Genomic DNA, 18,238 nt, shown 5'->3' with positions numbered 1-18,238 from the left:
ACTGTTATTGCCTGGAGAAGGAGGCAGTTGGACTGAGGGTGCCTCAAACTCATCATCATCATCGTCACTGTTAGGGCTCACACAATGCAAATAGCTACTTGGAGGAACGTCTCTGTCTAAGACAGACCTGTTGACCACAGTGTTCAGGTCCTGCAGCCTCCTCTGAGGACTGTAGCAGAGTGTCCGTTCTGGCTGGTTGTATCCCAGCGAACTTGGCGGCTTGAGGCTGGAAGACGACAGTTGCTCCGAACCACGCTTCCCGATGCCACACTGGTTTCCGTAGGAGGTGCTCACGTGGCCATTGTGGGGCCTCAGCTCTGACTGGCCGGGGCCAAACACTGAACCCCTAACAGCCTGACTGTATGACTGATTCATGTTGTCATGATTATATCCTGTCAAAGTTAAAAAAACAAACAACAAAAAAAGAGATTAGATAAGTGATGTGAACCTATAAAGTTTTACTTTGTAACTTATGGCAGATGTGTGGCCTTATAGCATAGCTATAACAACTAGACATATTGACATTCGCATAAAACAACCTCAGCCGCTGTGTGGCCAACAGATCCAAGAGGTATAAATCAAACCGCCCAAGGTTTCTGCAGCTATTTTGTCTTACGTAAGCCTCTAATGTCCATATGGAGATTTATAGATTTATTCTGTGCAGCTACAGTACCTTGATCTCTGCTGAGATAAAAAACCGAGGCTGAAGAATTCCACGGGCTGTATCTCTTACCTCTTGTCTTCCTCCATCTATATTTGCCAAAATTAATTTTATCATCAAGATATCAGCAAATATGAGATGCTGCAATTTATACCATAAAATAAGGAGATTAAGATTATGGTTTCTTATCTTTGCTTTTAAAGTCTAGAGAGTTGTTGATAAAGTCCTGCTAGGTTAAAAGCTCCACCCCACTTTGACTTTGGCAACACTTGACTGTTGCCACATTTATTTTAATTCCTCAGTGGAAGTTGATATACAAAACTTCCACTTAGCCCGACACAGATCTGTGAATTTATTTAAATATGGCAACTTCAAATAGCAAGATTTAACCATTTGAAAACAACTGCTTAGAAAATGAACCACGAAGGTCTTGTACCTTATTTATAACCCATTACACGTCATATCCCTTCACTAAACTAATTTCTAAAATACCATTCATTACGATTTCCTTTTTTTCTTTCGACATTATCCAGCCCTTGCCTGGACTTGTCATTTTTCCGAATGCCTTAAACCTGACTTTACCTAGCCACACCTCCATAACCGAGCTTTACTATGTAATACACTTTGGAGCCGGACTGGACTGGGTCAAACCTGGCTTTTTGTTAGACAGTACACAGCATGGGGCTGCTTGTGTACACACACACACACATACAGCATGGCCTCCAAACTACAGGCCGGTCTGGTAAAGAACAGATCAATCTCCACACGTTTTCATTCACAAACTATAAGCCAACACAGCCGACGTGTACCGTGGCCGTGGGTCGTGTGGTTCACCCACTTCTGTCGTGGCTTTGCCCGATAGTAGCCGTGACACTTGGCCATCAGTGAGAGGCTCAGTGAGTGTCTCACACAACAAATAGGCTTCGGCCGCGCACAGACAGAGGAAGAGGTTCTTGCTGCTACTGACTCACACATACACTGACACAAAACCCCTGATCGCCACTAAGTTCACCACACTATCAACACGTGGGGGGAAACGCCAGAAACTCACCATTTGGAGGTCGGTCACCGTAAAAGCAACAGCGGCTGTTTGACACTGTGCCACTGAGCGAGGGCTTTTCTCGCTTTGTGAAAGCGGATCTGCAAAATCCCGGCTGCAGCAGTCAGCACTAGCAGGCCAAGGAGCCGCTCTCATTCTCTGCACTTCATCGCCTCATCAGCGGCGGCCCTCTGACGATAGAAAAAACACTGTCACTAAAAATACGAAAGTACAAAAAAATACATTAAGCTGCAACTTGACAGCGGCGAGATTCAGTGTACCATGGCCGGTCCCCAGCAGCCACAGCGGCTTATTTACTACATGGTTTTGCCTGCTGTCGATGTGCCCCCGGTTAATGTTAAAACAAGCCCAGACTGACTGTGTTGGTGAGCAGCAACCAATCGGCTCTGCTCCCAACCCCCCGTCTGCAGCAACACCAGCAGCAGCAGCAGCAGAGGGCCGTGACACACTCACCCTCATCACGCACACGCACAGCACACTGAAATACGCACATTTTTTTTCTAATATCCAGGTGAACTTTCCTTTTCACGTATAATCATTTATAGTAGTCATAATACAATGTAATTACCAATTTATAGTTGACCTGCCTATGTGTGGTCATCATCTGCCAAACGCTGTCTTTTGACACGCACAGACAGGCCCGATTTGTGTTTGAGTGGGTCGCGACGTGGAGACCTAGAAAACAAAATGAAGGCAGTGCGCCACTAAGTGCTGCTCCGCGGCCTAAAGCGAACCGTGCGCCATGTTGTTGCCTCTCTGTCTCCACACTCACACACACAGAAACAGGCCGACGGCGCTTCAGGAACACGGAGGAGAGAATGCCCCAATAAGAGCTTAATAGCGACTTCGGCTTAGTTTCGATTCAAATTAACTGCAGCATATCATACGTTACCCATATTGAGGGTTTGATGCCAACCTCATAAAAAAAATAAAAAAACAACCGCGAAGGCGCAGACGTTTATAGTGCACAACAGAGTGGCAGCAGCGGGCCAGATCCCGGAGACTACACAAAGAACGTCCAGTTTTCATATGTCGACTCAGAGCACGGGAACTCACCCTCGTCTGCTGTTGCGTTTTTGTTTACAAGCAACGCTGTCTGTCCAAAACGGTTCATTTTAATTTGCTTAAAAGAGAGTGGGGCATTGAAAAAAGACACGTTCGACTTTTATGTGTGTGTTCAAGCAGACCATATAACTATTTTGGGAATTGCAGTCTGATAAATCAAGTTTTCTGTTTAAACCTAAATGTGAGTGCGCATAAATGACTTTTACAATGGGGAAACAAAGGTATTGCTGTAATACAAAGGTGACTCCCATTGTCCCGGAATAGCGGCCCTCTAGTGTCTACAGGGGGAATTACAACGCGGTCTTTAACTATTAAATATGATTTAAACGGACTTCAAGTCAAATTAAAGGCCCGTGATATTTATTTAAGTCCACATTTTTAGATTAGATCGAATATTACATAGCTTACCTCTTACCCCTATCTGTCAGAAAATACTCTTTTGTGTTTATCGTTTTTATTACCCATTGCTGTCAGCTGATATTAAATGGGCGTTGATCTTGGGTGTGTTTTTATTTTTGTGAAGCTAAAAAACGTATCGTGGATCAGATTTATAAGACTGACCTATGCCAGTGGTTGACAGAATAAGCAGGTTTTACATATTATTATATTTATATACATATTATTATTATTATTATTATTATAAAAAAAACTTTAAATGATGGACCAACCAAATCTGTGTGTATGATAAATGCTAGTGTAGTTTTTGGATGGATGTAAGCTGGAGGCAACACAACACTTCAGCAACACAAGTCACAAGCTATCATTAAAATGATAAGTGATGGCTACCACACAGTTGAAAACAAATATTAGCACACAGGTAACTCGTGTTACAGTGGAATTCACAACAGCACTCCTGAACCTACAAGCGTTATTTAAACATATGTATCAAGAATCAGAGGTTTCATCAAAGTGGTAAAAAATAATCAACAGAACATCAGGTCCAATTCCTACTGTTCTCACTGTGTTACATGGAGGAAAGAGAATCCAGACAGACTTACCAGTGGATTTGTTGAGAAAAAAGCTTTTTCTTCTTCTTTATTTTAGTTGTACATACACCACATCAGCAAACATCACATTTTTCACAAACATTTTCCCTTGTTTCATTTAGTATTAAACAAAAATGAATAGCTTAGCTACAACTAAAACTAGAAGTGCTTGTCAAGAACAAAACAGGCAAAACCTAAACAGACAAAGTGCCGATATAAATAATACGGAAAAGCTTGTTGTTTTTCAAACAATCAAATGGTAAAATGTTCCTCTTTTGGGAGTGATAGATAAATGAGGACATTTACACAGAAAAGGACAGTTACATATATTCACACGTTCATGTATAGGTAATGACTGCATTAAACTGAACAGAACTAAAGTGACCTTTTTAATACAACTTAAAAATGTTACAAAAGTATAGTAGCAAAAAGAAATTATTCCAATTACAGGATTTAGAAAAATGACATGGTCAAAGGTAATAAAAGTTCTGCTGGACATGGAAGTTTGTACCACAGTCTGACAAATACGTATTAACACAAAATATGTGATTTATATTTGTTTGCATTAAGAATAACACAGTAATCAATGTAGAGTGAACATAAAGGACCACGAGTAGGATAAGGATGCACCCTGTTCCGTTAAGTAAAGCCCAAGAAGATCAAATCAAACCACCAGGGGGAGAATTTCACAAGAAATTCACTCCTCACCTAATTTTGATCTTATTAAGAATTAAGTAGTCAAGATAATGGTGTCATTTGCCAGTTTTGGGTTCAATAGAGCACAATGTAACTGATGGAGTTTGAAAGAAAATAGACAATGACATGTACAACATTGTTTAACAACAACAACACCAGATGTAGCTAATGGTTAAAGCCTTAGTTATAGGCAACAAAATAATATCAAACAGAGAGATGTGGGTCCCTTTCTAAAGACAACGTTTACAATGACAATTTAGTTTGTAACAGGAACACTATGTTGAATGCTTATATTCAGTTTATGGTAAAAAAAAAGTCAGACATTTGTAGATTTAAGTTATATTTTTAAAACAGTATAAAGGAGGTGCTATTGCATCCAATCATAAAAAACCCCAAAACAAACATGTGACTATTCTCTGGTCTCATCCTCTTTGCTACTGGACTCACAGAAGTCTCTCTTCTCCAACATGCCGTATGGAAACGGTGGAACATTACATGCAGTGAAGTCCAGTGCTTTGGGAGCACTGCAGCTACTGAAGTCAAATTTCTTGGCATTGTCACAGCCAAACTCCAGCTTCTTGAGCCGTGCTAGACTCTTAATACTTCCGGGGGGTCTACCAGGACTGACCTTGTATCCTGCTGCTTTGGTGGTACCAAGAGGCCTCCCTGGGCTGGTTTTGAACCCAGCTGCTTTGGTAGTTCCAAGTGGTCGTCCAGTACTTGTACGATAACCAGCTGACTTTGTGGTGCCTGACGGTCTCCCTCTCCTCCCAGACTTTGCTGTGCCCTTTTTCTTTTTAGAGCTGTCGGACCCTGTAGCCTCATTGTCCCTGATTCTTACAGATTGATTCTGGAAACTGATCTGGGTGTCTTGTACTTGGCAGGCCATGGCTTTGTGCATGGCCTGTGGCAAAGGGCCAAGGCCAGCCAGAGACAGTTGCAACCCTGGGTTTGTGACATTGGGGTAGAATTTGTTGGATGGCATGCTACACAGGTCGAAGTGTCCGGCTGGATGACAGTCCTCAGTCAGTCCGCTCAAACAATAGTCACTGGTGCCGCTGGTCACTTGGTGCATCATTTTCTACAGAAGTGCATATAACAAAAGATTTAGAAAATAAATATACTTTGTGAATGGTGAAAAGTGTTACAGTAATCAATGAGCTGAGGAAACTGAATTGTAGTGTAGTATAGTGTCTGATCTGATGTGTCAATGTTTACAACTCAATATATCTCATCATGAATACAGCAACCTACCCAAACACATTTCAATAATTTGATATAGAGAAACTTCCTCTCCATGTTGGACTTTCTTATGGAAACTTAGTGTGAAAACGAAGGGAGGAGCCGTAACTGACCATTTATCCTGATAAAACAAAAAAAATTTAGCGCAATGGTGCACTTTCACGAGTCAATATTTGCAGTAAGTAGCAACTGTCGTATTACATTCCCAGTGCTAATCTTACATATCCACATAGTTAAGCTAAATGAAACAAACAGGCCTTTTACTGTTGCAACACGAAAACATAAGCAACGCTAACAGAAGAGCTACCTCACAAAAAATGAATTACGACAAAACGTTTGGAATTCACACGATGCACAAAGACGTAAAAATGACTAACGTAAAAATGTAAAAGGCCTTGCTCCGTACCTCAGTTGTTGTTGGACGTCGGGCAAGAAAGGGTTAATTTGTAACCGTGTACATTTATCTTCTCTGGCAACAACATCTTCTTTAGCCGCAGAACAGATTTCGTTCCGTCACAAGGCAGAACTGTCCTGACAGAAGGGCGCTTTCCCAACAGCTCAAATAATGCTCATTTCAGAATTGTTGCAGACCTCTAGATGAGAAAGGCAGCCATTTTCATCCTCGCAAAAAAATTAAATAATAAAACAGGACGCGCTCAACACGCATGCGCAGAAAGGTTTCCATATAACCTAAAATATCATGCAAAAAACGTGTTTAAAAGCATAAATATGTCGCGATACATTTACACGTACTCCGAATTTAACACTTTTGGAATGACGATAAAATGTGAGTAAATTCCAGAAGACATGGAACGACAAACAAACAAACAAATCTTTGATCCTTTGTAGTGTGACAGTAACTGGCGACAGGAGTTGAATCGGCCGTTGGATTCTTTCTTTCCTTTACCAATATCATATACACTCACCGGCCACTTTATTAGGTACACCTATCCAACTGCTCGTTAACACTTAATTTCTAATCAGCCAATCACATGGCGGCAACTCAGTGCATTTAGGCATGTAGACATGGTCAATGGTCACTGTCCTCAAAGTTCAGGAATAAGAGCAAAAGAAATATATAGTTTCTGGAAACTTTTTGTTTTTTAATTCTTGCTGGACATTTGTAACAAGAGGAACATATTTCTTTCATGGAACCGTCTCAGCTGTATACTTGATATTTGCTTTTTGACAGTTTATCACTTTATATTTAGTCTTCTTGTCAGTATTTCAATGAAGGCTATTAATTTGATATGGCAGAGTCTGGGCAGAAGCTACATCATTTGGAAAATGTCCAGGGAGGTGCTTTGGCCTGCAGCTTTATTTTTTGAGTTGGCTAGTATAAAGCAAGGTAGCAGGTTGGCAGAAACAACTGATCACCTGACCTTTCATCATTTGTCCTTGTATTAGAGCAGCAGGCACAATAGGCCCAGTATGGATGATGACAGGGTGCTTGTAACATCTAAATGTAATGTAAATATAATCCTTATCTTGCAGCAATATATATAAAAAACAAAACTCGTTGTTACAACAAAAACAGACCAAACTGTGTTGTGGTTTATTTTTATTAACATCAATAAGAACTCAAGCACAGACACTGGATTTATGGAGCAAATGCTAGAACAGGTAGCAATTTTACATTTTCAGCTTTTTCCCCCACAGATAGATCTGATCTTCTGCAAAGTTAAGTCCACAGGACTTAAGTCTCCCTGATGAGCTTGGAGAGCTTCTGAATCTTTGTTTTGGTGGACATGTCCACATACCTGTCCCCGATACTGACGATCATACCACCAAGGATGGAAGGATCCGACTGTGAATTAACACAATTATTGTCATTGCAGAAACCGAAAATACTAATTTGATCATGTGTCAGCATCTGATGTATTTGCACAGTACCTTTATTTTCAGCTTGATAGTTTCACCCTTCTGGAGAAATCCATTGAGAGCCAACTTCAGCTCAGCGAGATTAGCTTGATCCAAAGGCTGAAATGGACAAGTAGTAATTTTAAAAAGTCAGTATCTGCAAAATAAATACTGAAAAATAAGCTGCATATTAATCCACTTCACACCTGAGCAGTAGTGACTGAGCAGAGGACCTCCCCACGATGAGAACTCATCATTTTGCCAAAAGCAGCGATGACTTCACCAGTGATATTGAGACGACCATTTTCAGCCAAAACATCTGTAAAGCAAATGATGCAACGTTCGTTAATGAAACCCCGAGATATGAAGCAAAAATCCAGGTGATTAAATCTGAATAACAAAGTTAGAAATGCTCTTATTAACCATGTTCAAATGTGTATTAAAGGCTCACATGATTGACATGCTTCCTTGGTAAGTGGTTAGAAAATACATTAAAAAAAAACCCTATGCCAAAATTGCTATAGACTTGGTAATTATTGGTAAATTTAATCCAGTCTGTGTCCACTCACTCATGAGGTTGAGTGTGATGGGTGAAGCCTTAGCCTTTGTAAGAGCATCACTGACGGTCTTCATCTTGATGTTGCGCTTTATATGAGGATCCAATACAATACTGGACATTTTGGGGTCCTTGATCATTGCCTGAAAAACAAGATAGTGTGTTTTGTGACAGTAATATCAAAAATCTCTGTCTGTGGATTAAATAAAACACTTGGGGATGTTGACATTTTAAGGCATGGTGAACAGCACGTCACATTTTCCTTAATTCCCATTGTACCATTTTATTTTTAACAGGGTGAAATAAACACATGCAAAATACTGAACACAACATTAATGACATATTAATTGGTTTCTTTTAGAGCTATGATCACATTTACTCATTGAGAAAAATCTGTGCAACTTTATTAATCATCTTTGTTTACTGCCATACTTGTCAGATTTATTATTTATTTGTTTGTTATAAAATAGGATAGGTTTGTCAGATTTATTATTTGTTTGTTATAAAATAGGATAGGTTAGTGAGATTCTCAATTTTGTTTTATCCCGACTACAAATTATACTCTTCTGAAAACAATGCTATTCCCTTAAAAAAAAAAAGGAAAAACATTTGCACATTCCCATTTTCTACCACATAATTTTCAAAGACATCCTTTACTACTCTGTTTGCCCTTCATAAAATTACAATAAGTCATTGTATAAATCAAATTGCTCATTGTCATTTTCTCCCCATTTTAATCAAAGTGATTTACATTTATGAAACTTAGAAGCCATTTAACCAAATATTTTTATAAATTCCACTAATGCCACCGTCTCCTCTTGCCCATCAGGCACCTCATGTAGTGGAGAGCCATGGTGCATTCTCAAGACAGTGCATTATTCCTTTCTAATTTGACAATACCATTATATTCATATCTATTTCAAAGTTTTCACCTTTGCCCTTGTAAATTTGACTAAAAACAGGAAATAATTTAAGTACTTTTAGAAAACCAAACTGTTGTGTATGCATGACTTACAGAGACTTTCACTAGCTCCTGCTCCACTTGGTCCAGTTTCTTCTGCTTACTGGCAGCAGAGAATAAAGCAGTGGCATAGCGGCCCTCTACTCCATAGACCTGGATGGGAGGCTGGGATGAAACACAAGCATGATCAATACAGACCTCTCTTTTTCATTCGTCGGTGGTATCTGAAGACATGACCCATAAGGTTGACAAAACATACCCTGATCAGCTTAGCTGCAGGTCTGATCGCAGTCGTGCTTAACTGACGGACCTGGAAAAAATACACGATCTTTAGTGAAAACATTCTATACAGCGGGATGGCTATAACCCCCTAATTTGCACGATTTACGTTTGACAGAGTTAGCGGTAAAGCTGGGGGCCAAGCTAACACGTTAGCAGTCATTCAAGTGCAATGACAAGTATGAACATTAAAAGAGTATTCCGTGAGTTCTGGGACAACCGGTTGGTAAAAAACAATAGGTTCTATTTAAACAATAGAAACACGAATAGAATGTAGCCTCAAATACATGTACAGACATAAAAATCATTGAGAGTCTCACCTGCTGTCCTAGCATGTGTGCTGCCATTTTCTCCTACAGCTGTCCAGAGAAGAGTCAAGCCAATGCGCATGTTTATTTGACAGGATATGACGCAGTTGAAGGTAAAGTAGTTTTCCGGTAGAGCCGTTCTATTATAAAGAACGTTTCAAGACGTTCGTAGCACTGTCTAACAACAGGTACATATAATTTACATATATTAAATCAAAATATTATGCGAGGAAGGTTTTCCCCTTGAAATAAGAAAATTAAATTTACGTCTAAATCATAATAAAGAGCAATACAAACGAAAATATACTGGAATTTGTCCCATTAAACACATTTTTAATTAAATAAAATTCAATTTGGAAACATTTGGGTACAGTAGAATCGGTCTTTGAGTTTATATCTGGTGACTTTAAATTAATGTCATCTTAAAATGGAATTTGAGAAATAGATACAATGACTTCAAATGTTAATACTCAATTTCGAATATTGAAGTATAACCTTATGCATTACATTAGGCGCTATGTCCTGAAGTGCCTGTATCTCCTTCTTCCTCCTCCTCCTCTTCATCATCAGCCATGTCTACTGCACAACTGTTACCTGAAACCAAATATGGCGAGTGCATCACAGTTAAATACAGCTTTATTAAAAATGCATGAATACCAGACTCACAGCCTCTTGAAGGGATATCCCTGAACTTCAGTGACACAAAAATATTTAGCACCCAGAATTGGAAATTGGAACATTTAATCGATATAGTCTTGGGGTATGTTTCAACATATCAGAAATGAAGCATTATTCTGGTCAATCTGATCAATTTCACATTGATTAGGACAGATCTGATGTTCCACATACCAAAGAATGAAACACATTTCTGAAGAAGAAATGTTTTTCACGAGATTGTCAACATGACTTAAACTGAACAAATAGGTGGCCTATTTTCTTTATATATACTGTAAATATATGTCTGCAATCTAACCTAACAAAAACCAACCATCTTAAAATAGTCTCTCTAACTGTTTGTTTATTCCTAACTGGTCAACCTTATTTTTCCCTCTGTGGTCTTCTGACCATTTCTTATTTCATCACATCCCAGTCACCAGTTGAACCAGGGTTTCAAGAAATTGTTTAAAAGAATGAAACTATAGAATTACTATAACATTGGTACAGTCACACATGACACAAACATTACCATAATATCGTGAAACGCCGTGATTGTGCCCTTACAATAATCTTCATATTCACCTACAGTATTTCAGTCCATCTCAGTTTGTTATTACCACAAACCTTATAATAAATGCGCACAGCAAACAGAGGGGCGGCTGTTCCACCGCGCAGACATATTTACCACAGTCCAACACCACGCAGCCGGTGCGATGACGTCGGTGTGATATGTTGCTCATTCTCGCCCTGGATCCGCACTCTCCGTGATCTGTGTCCTCTGTCCTTATGTCCTTGGTCGTTTTAGGAAACGCATATTACTTCTGTATCATGTGAACTTGGACACGTTGGTGCTCCATCATCAGCACAGTGAGGGGCTAGGGCGCAGAGCATTGACGCATCACTTACAGCGGAACACACACACATATACACACACACACACACATAGACATAAACTGCGAATGACCAGGGATTCTGCAGGGAAATAACCGACAGAGCAAGATATTTTTCTGGAGCTCGGCTCCCCGGCTGACGGCAGACCAGGCATGGATGACAAGTCGTTTACCAAGGAGCTGGATGGATGGATCGAACAGCTGAACGAGTGCAGACAGCTCAGTGAGAATCAGGTCAAAGTCCTGTGCGAAAAGGTAAGGCTTGCGCACATGACGCACCAGTCTTTAGGTCGCACCACAGCTCGCGAGCGTTATCTAATGTATTCCCTGGGCAAATGCATTTAAACCATGTGGCCTCGCACTCGCAAACACCATTTGACTGCAGCTGTATGCAGCACACTGCAATGGGAATTCACTCTGCAGGAAGATGGAGGGGATATGATAATATTCTCCCTCTGCTACACCCACTGTACCCTGTGGATATCTCTTCACCACCAGGGTGCAATGACACCTCCGAAACTAGCAGTCCTTATGTCATTCTACTGTATCCATCATTAATCCATTGTTTATTCTTAACACAGCTTGTTTACAACACTGTCCACTTCACCACTGCACCACCACTCTGTTGCCTCCTGCTCATCAGCTTCGTTTAAGCTTCACCCCGTTGTTTTCTTGGTACTTTCCTGCAGGCAAAGGAGATCCTGACGAAGGAGTCCAATGTGCAGGAGGTGAGATGTCCAGTGACGGTGTGTGGAGATGTCCACGGTCAGTTTCATGACCTCATGGAGCTGTTTAAGATCGGAGGGAAGTCTCCAGACACCAACTACCTCTTCATGGGGGACTATGTGGACAGAGGCTACTATTCCGTGGAAACGGTTTCCCTCTTGGTTTCTCTGAAGGTGAAGAAAATTTCTCTCTCCAAGTACCACCAGTTCAAGCAACATTAAAATAAAACAACACAGGTTTTATTTTTAACATATTTTTGAGCCATAGCCAGATTTTCTTTTTTCAAATTAGCATCTCAACTGGTGAATAATTTTAGTTCAAATCCTCACACATAATTCACAGCAAACATCCTGAGTGAGCATCTGTACCACTAGTGATACTCCTACCATAGTTTGAGCTTGAGTCTGAACCGGTGTGATTTCTTATCTGAATCAAAACAGCTGTAGTATTAATGGTAGCAACATGAATGATGTGTTGCATCTAATAAACAATGTCATAGTTGATTACCACAAGTGCTTTATCATGTATGTGTTATTTCGTAGGTACGTTTTCGTGAAAGAATCACAATTTTGAGAGGAAACCACGAGAGCCGACAGATCACACAGGTCTACGGTTTCTACGACGAGTGTTTGAGAAAATACGGAAATGCTAATGTGTGGAAGTACTTCACAGATCTGTTTGACTACCTGCCTCTTACTGCATTAGTAGATAACCAGGTAAGAGTTTTTAAATGACCAAATCTACTACTGTAGTGCAGGCTCATTTCAAAACTAGTGCTAACATTTGTCCTGTATGGTCTGATTGCACTTCATCCCTTTACAGACCAGAGAGTTCTGATGAACAAAATGTCATTTTCTTCAAATCTGCCTGTGCAGATGTGTCGACGGTCTAGCTGTTTGTGTGCCTCTTGAGAGAAAAACCTTTTTTCAAACCACAGCACTACTTATATTCCACTCCACGAAACAAGATTTAATCAAAGAGTTCATCGATTGTTTGGCGCATTTAGACATTTTTACAGCTGTTCAGCTGCGGTCAGACTACTCAGGGTGGATGTAAATGCCAGGTAGAACAAGGTCGTACACACAGAGACTCTATTATTCATGTCTTTCTATATTCGCTTTCTTTCTCTAAGATTTTCTGCCTCCACGGAGGATTATCGCCCTCAATAGACACACTGGAACACATCAGAGCGCTGGATCGCTTGCAGGAGGTCCCTCATGAGGTAAATTCAGGCTGTGACCTACACAGCAGTTTCTCAATGGTAATACTCTTGCTGCCATCTAGTACTTAGTAGTATGCAGGTCACTGCGACAGCAAAATGTTTTACTATCTTATATTTATACAGTATGTATAAGGTGTAAAGGCATCACATGTTTATCTAATAGTTGAGCTAATGGGAGCACTGATAAAGTAAGTTAAACAGGACCAAGCACTACACCTTAGGGAACTCCGCTGTTTATATTCTTGAATATGAAATACATTTAATATATCCAGTGCTTCTGGCCTTGGAAGTCGATTAGAGAAGTCAGAAAAGAAGATTATTTTGGTGGAAAATTGTGATTTTTTTTTGCCATATGAGAATAAAAATATCATAACAAGTACAGTTGAAATGTGAAGGTTCTAAAAGATCTTGCTTCAATTTGGTTTCCTGTCTGTTAGGGTCCCATGTGTGACCTGTTATGGTCAGACCCAGATGACCGTGGTGGTTGGGGTATTTCACCCAGGGGTGCTGGTTACACCTTTGGGCAGGACATTTCCGAGACCTTCAACCATGCAAATGGGCTAACTTTGGTCTCCCGAGCTCACCAGCTTGTGATGGAGGTACAAGCTTTGTATCAAGATGTTTTAGTACCGGATTTCTCTGAACAACCATACGTTGTTAAAAAAGATTATCTTTGTGTATTCTCTTCATCTAGGGTTACAACTGGTGCCACGACCGCAATGTAGTGACAATCTTCAGTGCACCAAACTATTGCTACCGTTGTGGAAACCAGGCCGCCATCATGGAACTTGATGATACGCTGAAATACTCCTTGTAAGTGTTTTTTCTTAGACAAACTCTGATACACTGATTTGTTAAGATAACCATCAAGCTCTGTCTTTGTGATGTCTGATAAACTAATAACTGATCATGGCCCAAGATCTTACTGTATGAAAATAGCATTTTCACAACATTCACTGAACAATAAACACAGCTGCAAAGCTTTATGAAAACCATGAAACTAAATGAAAAGGTACAGTTAAGTAAACTCAGAGAGCTTGTGAAAAGACTGGAGAATATTTTTATTTTATTTTTGATCGTAGGTACCGTGTTATGAAATCTTTGGAATTCAAAAGGCTTACAGTGGATTGTAACAGATAGGTTCCAGGAGCATGAGTCAGCATCTTCACACACGAGTTGGCCAGAACAAACTACAGACCTCTACCCAATGTCAATGTTTGGGATCTGACTGTGCAAAGTGATGTCACGAATTTTAATTAAAATGTGAAACCTTAATTGTATCAGATAAGTTATAATGTGAAAAATAATTAAAAGGAGCCACAGTGATTATCTATTATAGTAGCGGTTAAAAATTCACGTGTCACTGACCCTGCTTTGACGGCCTAGTTTGAGGCATAATATTTAAATATTATTGTAATCTTCTGAGTCATTCTGTGTTTTTTTTCCCCCAGCCTACAGTTTGATCCTGCACCACGCAGAGGGGAGCCTCATGTTACCCGACGTACTCCAGACTATTTTCTGTAGAGCAATACATAGAATAGAATGGCTGCAGAACACACAGAGGTTTTATTTTATCAATCCCCAGAAAAGAAAATGTGTGCTGTTCTCACAAAGAAATGGAATCAGACGACACAAGGACCACCAACTATTCAACGTTTTTTCCTCTTTGTGCATGTTTTTATTGCTATTATTAAAATACCTGTAACCACACGCGCTGGTTTGTGAGGAAAACTGAGTCAACTGTTGCCGAGAATCACAGCAAATGCGAGTCATCTTTGTGTTACAGTGTTTTACGAGTGTGTTACCGTACATGATAGAAAAGTGAAAACCCTGCATCTCTCCCTTGGCATGACGCATAAACAGTGGCAGTAAATATAACGTGGACTCTAATTTTTGTATTTGAAGCACAACCCTTCATTGTGTGATGTAAAACGAATATGTTATCTCTGCACTTTTGTATTTTCTTTCCATCACATGCTACTGACAGTATACATGTTCTTTTTTATATTGCGTTTCACTGTAGGTGGCTCTCCTTCCCCTGTGCTGTCACTTAACACACATAATGCAGTTTGTACACACAGGCAATACTAGTCAAATGATAACCTATGGGACACATCATTGTTTTGCCGCTACATCTAATCAAAATAAAGATAAATGACGCTTGGATATTTAGTACATGGCTTCAGTGTTTTTTTTGTTTTTTTTTTGCACCAACAGGTCACAGCGTCACCACCAGATGGCATCAGACACATCAAAAACAACCGAATAATCTCTCGCAGACATCACCTTATTTACAGCTTTAATTAAATTGAGAAAAAAAGAAAAGAAAAAAAAGCAATTTAAGCGTATTTAAATTAATTAAATTGAAAAAAAAGAAAAAAAAAGCAATTTAAGCGTATTTAATTTTTAAATATAATCAGTACTTTTCCATCATCACCCGGACAACCACAAAGCGAAAAACTATAAATAATTTATAGGAGAAATTCAAACCAAGTTAAGGAATCAAAGTAATCAAGCAATGATTCATCAAAGTTTACTCTTGAGTATGTGCTGACTATAATACAAACAATGGCCACCGTTTAATTTGAAGAATACTTAATCTGCATATAAAGTCAAGTTTGTTTTGTAGTAAGATTTTTACCATTGCCAAAAAAGACAAGAGACACATTAGACACTATAACAGTAAAAATTAAATGACTAACAGTGTTTTTTCTCATTTGAAAGATAAAAAGTCTTCAAAACAAGCGACCTTGGAACAAAACGAAAGTACTGAACCTCATATAATAAGTCAAAATTATTATTATTAAATTCCTCCTTTGTCAGACTAGGATTCTGCAGCATGTTATCGTGTTTTTTTTTTATTATTAGATTCACAGATATTTAGACATTACAAATCACACTTTCTATTTATATAATAATTGTATAATAAATAAACATCCAGTTCATACATATGGTGTATCCTTAAAGGACTTTGACCTGTGGAGCAATCAGACTTGTAACACCCCTAATAGAAATACTGTAAAGTTTTACCACCGAATGATTTACTGCCTGCGAATCAAAGCAGACTTTGTCACAACATTAGCGGATGTTTGGTCTTGCTTTAAAAAATAAAAGCCTTGTTTTGTGGCGATTGTTCTTATAGTCTAAATATCTTGTATTTTTGAAATCTCTATCCATAGTTTTTGTTTTTGTTTTAAAAGTACAGACCATTTACAATAAAGCTCCGGTTTCTCTGTAAGCCGCGTTCAGGTCTCTGGGCTGTTCCAGTTAGACTCCCTGTCCCAGTGAGAAGTCAGGACTTTTACTTTCTCACTCAGCTTCCTGTGTGTCACTGATTTATGTGTAATGTGTGTATGCGTGTGTGTGTGTGTAATGTGCTGACGCTGCTGCTGCAGCTGCTGTAAAATTAACTGGTCGCAGCCTTCAGGGACACCTCTTGTGCGGAGCAGCGGAGCGCACACCCCAGTGAGTAACGTGACCATTTTGTCGTTGTTTTCCTCGAAAAAAATGCATTAAACCCTGTCTGTATGAATGGGAAAATCCTGATGTTGTATAGACGTGTTTGAATATGTGTGTGTGTGTCTGAGGAGCGGGAGAGTGAGACCAGACGCCGCTGGATGTGTGGATGTGGCAGGCTGGTACTAGTTGAATCTGGGGCGCACATCTGGACGCGTATGTTTACACGGTAGTAATTAGCGTCTGTAGGCCACATTCAAGTGACGCGCGTTTTTTAAATTTTATTTCCATTTTATGCTTCGGATTCTGTCGCTTTGTGCAAACACACAGAGAGACACATCCAGCACCAGTCCTGTTCCAGATTGGACCGGTCTGGGTCGGGTCGCAGATACATAACGGTCACACGGTGCGTGGTTCTTACCCAGCGACCACCATGGTATATATACACACATTTACAGTTGTTAATGTGTTTAATATTGACGATGAAGAAAGATGACGATGAGGAGGGGGGGACAGTGCAGGTTAATGTGTAGCCACGCAAGCCACGTTTGATTGGCCGGGAGTGAGAACAGAAGCGGCTGAGACCAAAGGTCCTGACAGTCCCAAGTCCATCTTCCTCCTCTCTGCTGCGTTATTAATCAGTGGTTGTTATTGGTTAATGCTATTGTTATCAGGCGCGGACTCCGTGTTGTTGTGTGTTTTTTTTTCAGGACAGAGAGATGGTGCTGTGGCTGTGGCTGTGGTGGGGGTTGTTGTGCAGTTGCCATCTCGTGAGACCCCATGAAGTTTAATTGAATTTAAAGGGACAGCATTAACAGCTCTTTACTCCCTCCTGCTGTTTCGCATTCACTTTGCAGTTGAAAGACTTATTTTCGGTACGTTCTCAGTCTAGCAGCCATCTTTGGTGCAATTCCAAGTGGAGTTTCATCATACTGCTGCTGCTGGAGGAGCCACTGTACTTCTCCTGCTGGAGCACACCATTGAACAAATGGTTAAAAACCAGATCAGACTAGGTTTAACTGACCCCCCCTCCTCCTCCTCCTCCCTCACCAGCACAGACACATAAAACACACAAACGAGACCCTATAGCTGTTTTTGTTGGTACTGTGCATTGACGTTCATTCATTCGCACAGCCTTGAAAAATCAACTGCTTCTGCCTCACGCTAACCTTGAAAGTAGATAACGTGCAGGATTGTTTTCCAAGTTAGTGTTTTGTTACACTACCAACGAACCTCTAAGCTCAGCAGGGGGAGTTAAAAAACAAACAAACAAACAAAACCTTTACACAAATAACTACATGAATGATTTGATTTCAATGATAGCTAAAGTAGGAGTTTAGTCTGGTGACAGTTAATCAAAACAAGACAGGTTGAGGTGACACTGTTCTTGGTAAATAAAACGAACAACAACATCAATTACAATAACAATAATAATAATGATACTGAAAATGAAATTGAGATGTAGGGTTTTGAGTATCGAAAGGCATTTTGCAAATAAAAAAAACGTTGAATTACACCAAATATTGTTTAACTACAATCTTAAGTATATTTAGGACACATATACATGTGTGTATTTGTATTATATAATAGTCAGTCTCCTGTCAGGTTCAGCA

General features: G+C 39.8%; 5 protein-coding genes across 6 annotated transcripts in view; 2 read left to right on the top strand and 3 right to left on the bottom strand.

Annotated features, from left to right (window-relative positions):
* LOC103391225 (histone-lysine N-methyltransferase, H3 lysine-36 and H4 lysine-20 specific-like) overlaps positions 1–2,237 on the bottom strand; it is a 15,480-nt gene extending 13,243 nt beyond the window's left edge. Inside the window, exons 1-2 of the mRNA XM_025063364.1 lie at positions 1,713–2,237; positions 3–392 (exon numbers count right to left, since the gene is read on the bottom strand). Coding sequence (XP_024919132.1) covers positions 3–375 — 373 coding nt within the window. The 5' untranslated portion in view covers positions 376–392; positions 1,713–2,237. The remainder of the gene's footprint in view (positions 1–2; positions 393–1,712) is intronic.
* A 1,546-nt stretch (positions 2,238–3,783) lies between these two features.
* On the bottom strand, positions 3,784–6,603 carry LOC103391206 (UPF0461 protein C5orf24 homolog). 2 transcript variants are annotated; one of them, XM_008327380.3, is made up of 2 exons: positions 6,117–6,603; positions 3,784–5,549 (listed from the first exon to the last, which is right to left on the bottom strand). In XM_008327380.3, the coding sequence occupies exon 2, from the start codon at positions 5,544–5,546 to the stop codon at positions 4,878–4,880; it is 669 nt and encodes a 222-aa protein (XP_008325602.1). In that variant the 5' UTR covers positions 5,547–5,549; positions 6,117–6,603; the 3' UTR covers positions 3,784–4,877. The 2 variants fall into 2 exon arrangements, with proteins under 2 accessions (XP_008325602.1, XP_016895059.1); XM_017039570.2 differs by lacking the exon at positions 6,117–6,603 and adding an exon at positions 5,723–6,062.
* Positions 6,604–7,254: 651 nt separating this feature from the next.
* Positions 7,255–9,796, bottom strand: atp5po (ATP synthase peripheral stalk subunit OSCP). Its single transcript, XM_008327381.3, has 7 exons — positions 9,687–9,796; positions 9,347–9,397; positions 9,142–9,252; positions 8,140–8,269; positions 7,777–7,889; positions 7,604–7,690; positions 7,255–7,517 (listed from the first exon to the last, which is right to left on the bottom strand). The coding sequence occupies exons 1-7, from the start codon at positions 9,711–9,713 to the stop codon at positions 7,407–7,409; spliced, it is 630 nt and encodes a 209-aa protein (XP_008325603.1). The 5' UTR covers positions 9,714–9,796; the 3' UTR covers positions 7,255–7,406.
* A 1,104-nt stretch (positions 9,797–10,900) lies between these two features.
* Positions 10,901–14,980, top strand: LOC103391208 (serine/threonine-protein phosphatase 2A catalytic subunit alpha isoform-like). The gene is made up of 7 exons (XM_008327382.3): positions 10,901–11,476; positions 11,911–12,120; positions 12,490–12,663; positions 13,080–13,169; positions 13,607–13,768; positions 13,864–13,982; positions 14,621–14,980. Exons 1-7 carry the CDS (start codon positions 11,375–11,377, stop codon positions 14,691–14,693), a joined length of 930 nt encoding a protein of 309 aa, XP_008325604.1. The 5' UTR covers positions 10,901–11,374; the 3' UTR covers positions 14,694–14,980.
* A 1,035-nt stretch (positions 14,981–16,015) lies between these two features.
* The window catches only part of sfxn1 (sideroflexin 1), a 10,465-nt gene continuing 8,242 nt past the window's right edge, over positions 16,016–18,238 (top strand). Inside the window, exon 1 of the mRNA XM_008327383.3 lies at positions 16,016–16,634. The gene's annotated coding sequence lies outside the window, so the exon portion shown is untranslated. The remainder of the gene's footprint in view (positions 16,635–18,238) is intronic.

This window comes from Cynoglossus semilaevis, chromosome 15 (genome assembly GCF_000523025.1).
Source record: "Cynoglossus semilaevis isolate Cse_v1.0 chromosome 15, Cse_v1.0, whole genome shotgun sequence".
Lineage (NCBI taxonomy): Eukaryota > Metazoa > Chordata > Actinopteri > Pleuronectiformes > Cynoglossidae > Cynoglossus > Cynoglossus semilaevis.
Note: the sequence above shows the minus strand (reverse complement) of the source record. Positions and strands in the feature narration are given on the sequence as shown.

Bases quoted from the DNA above. Each gene is read 5' to 3' on its own strand.
- LOC103391206 (XM_017039570.2), bottom strand. From the start codon at position 5,767: ATGGAGAGGAAGTTTCTCTATATCAAATTATTGAAATGTGTTTGG. The intron at 5,550-5,722 runs GTAGGTTGCTGT...GCACTTCTGTAG, and splicing joins AATTATTGAAATGTGTTTGG to AAAATGATGCACCAAGTGAC.
- atp5po (XM_008327381.3), bottom strand. From the start codon at position 9,713: ATGGCAGCACACATGCTAGGACAGCAG. The intron at 7,890-8,139 runs GTGAGTGGACAC...TTTGCTTTACAG, and splicing joins CATCACACTCAACCTCATGA to ATGTTTTGGCTGAAAATGGT. The intron at 7,518-7,603 runs GTACTGTGCAAA...GTTAATTCACAG, and splicing joins CTATCAAGCTGAAAATAAAG to TCGGATCCTTCCATCCTTGG.
- LOC103391208 (XM_008327382.3), top strand. From the start codon at position 11,375: ATGGATGACAAGTCGTTTACCAAGGAGCTGGATGGATGGATCGAACAG. The intron at 11,477-11,910 runs GTAAGGCTTGCG...ACTTTCCTGCAG, and splicing joins TCAAAGTCCTGTGCGAAAAG to GCAAAGGAGATCCTGACGAA. The intron at 13,769-13,863 runs GTACAAGCTTTG...CTCTTCATCTAG, and splicing joins CTCACCAGCTTGTGATGGAG to GGTTACAACTGGTGCCACGA.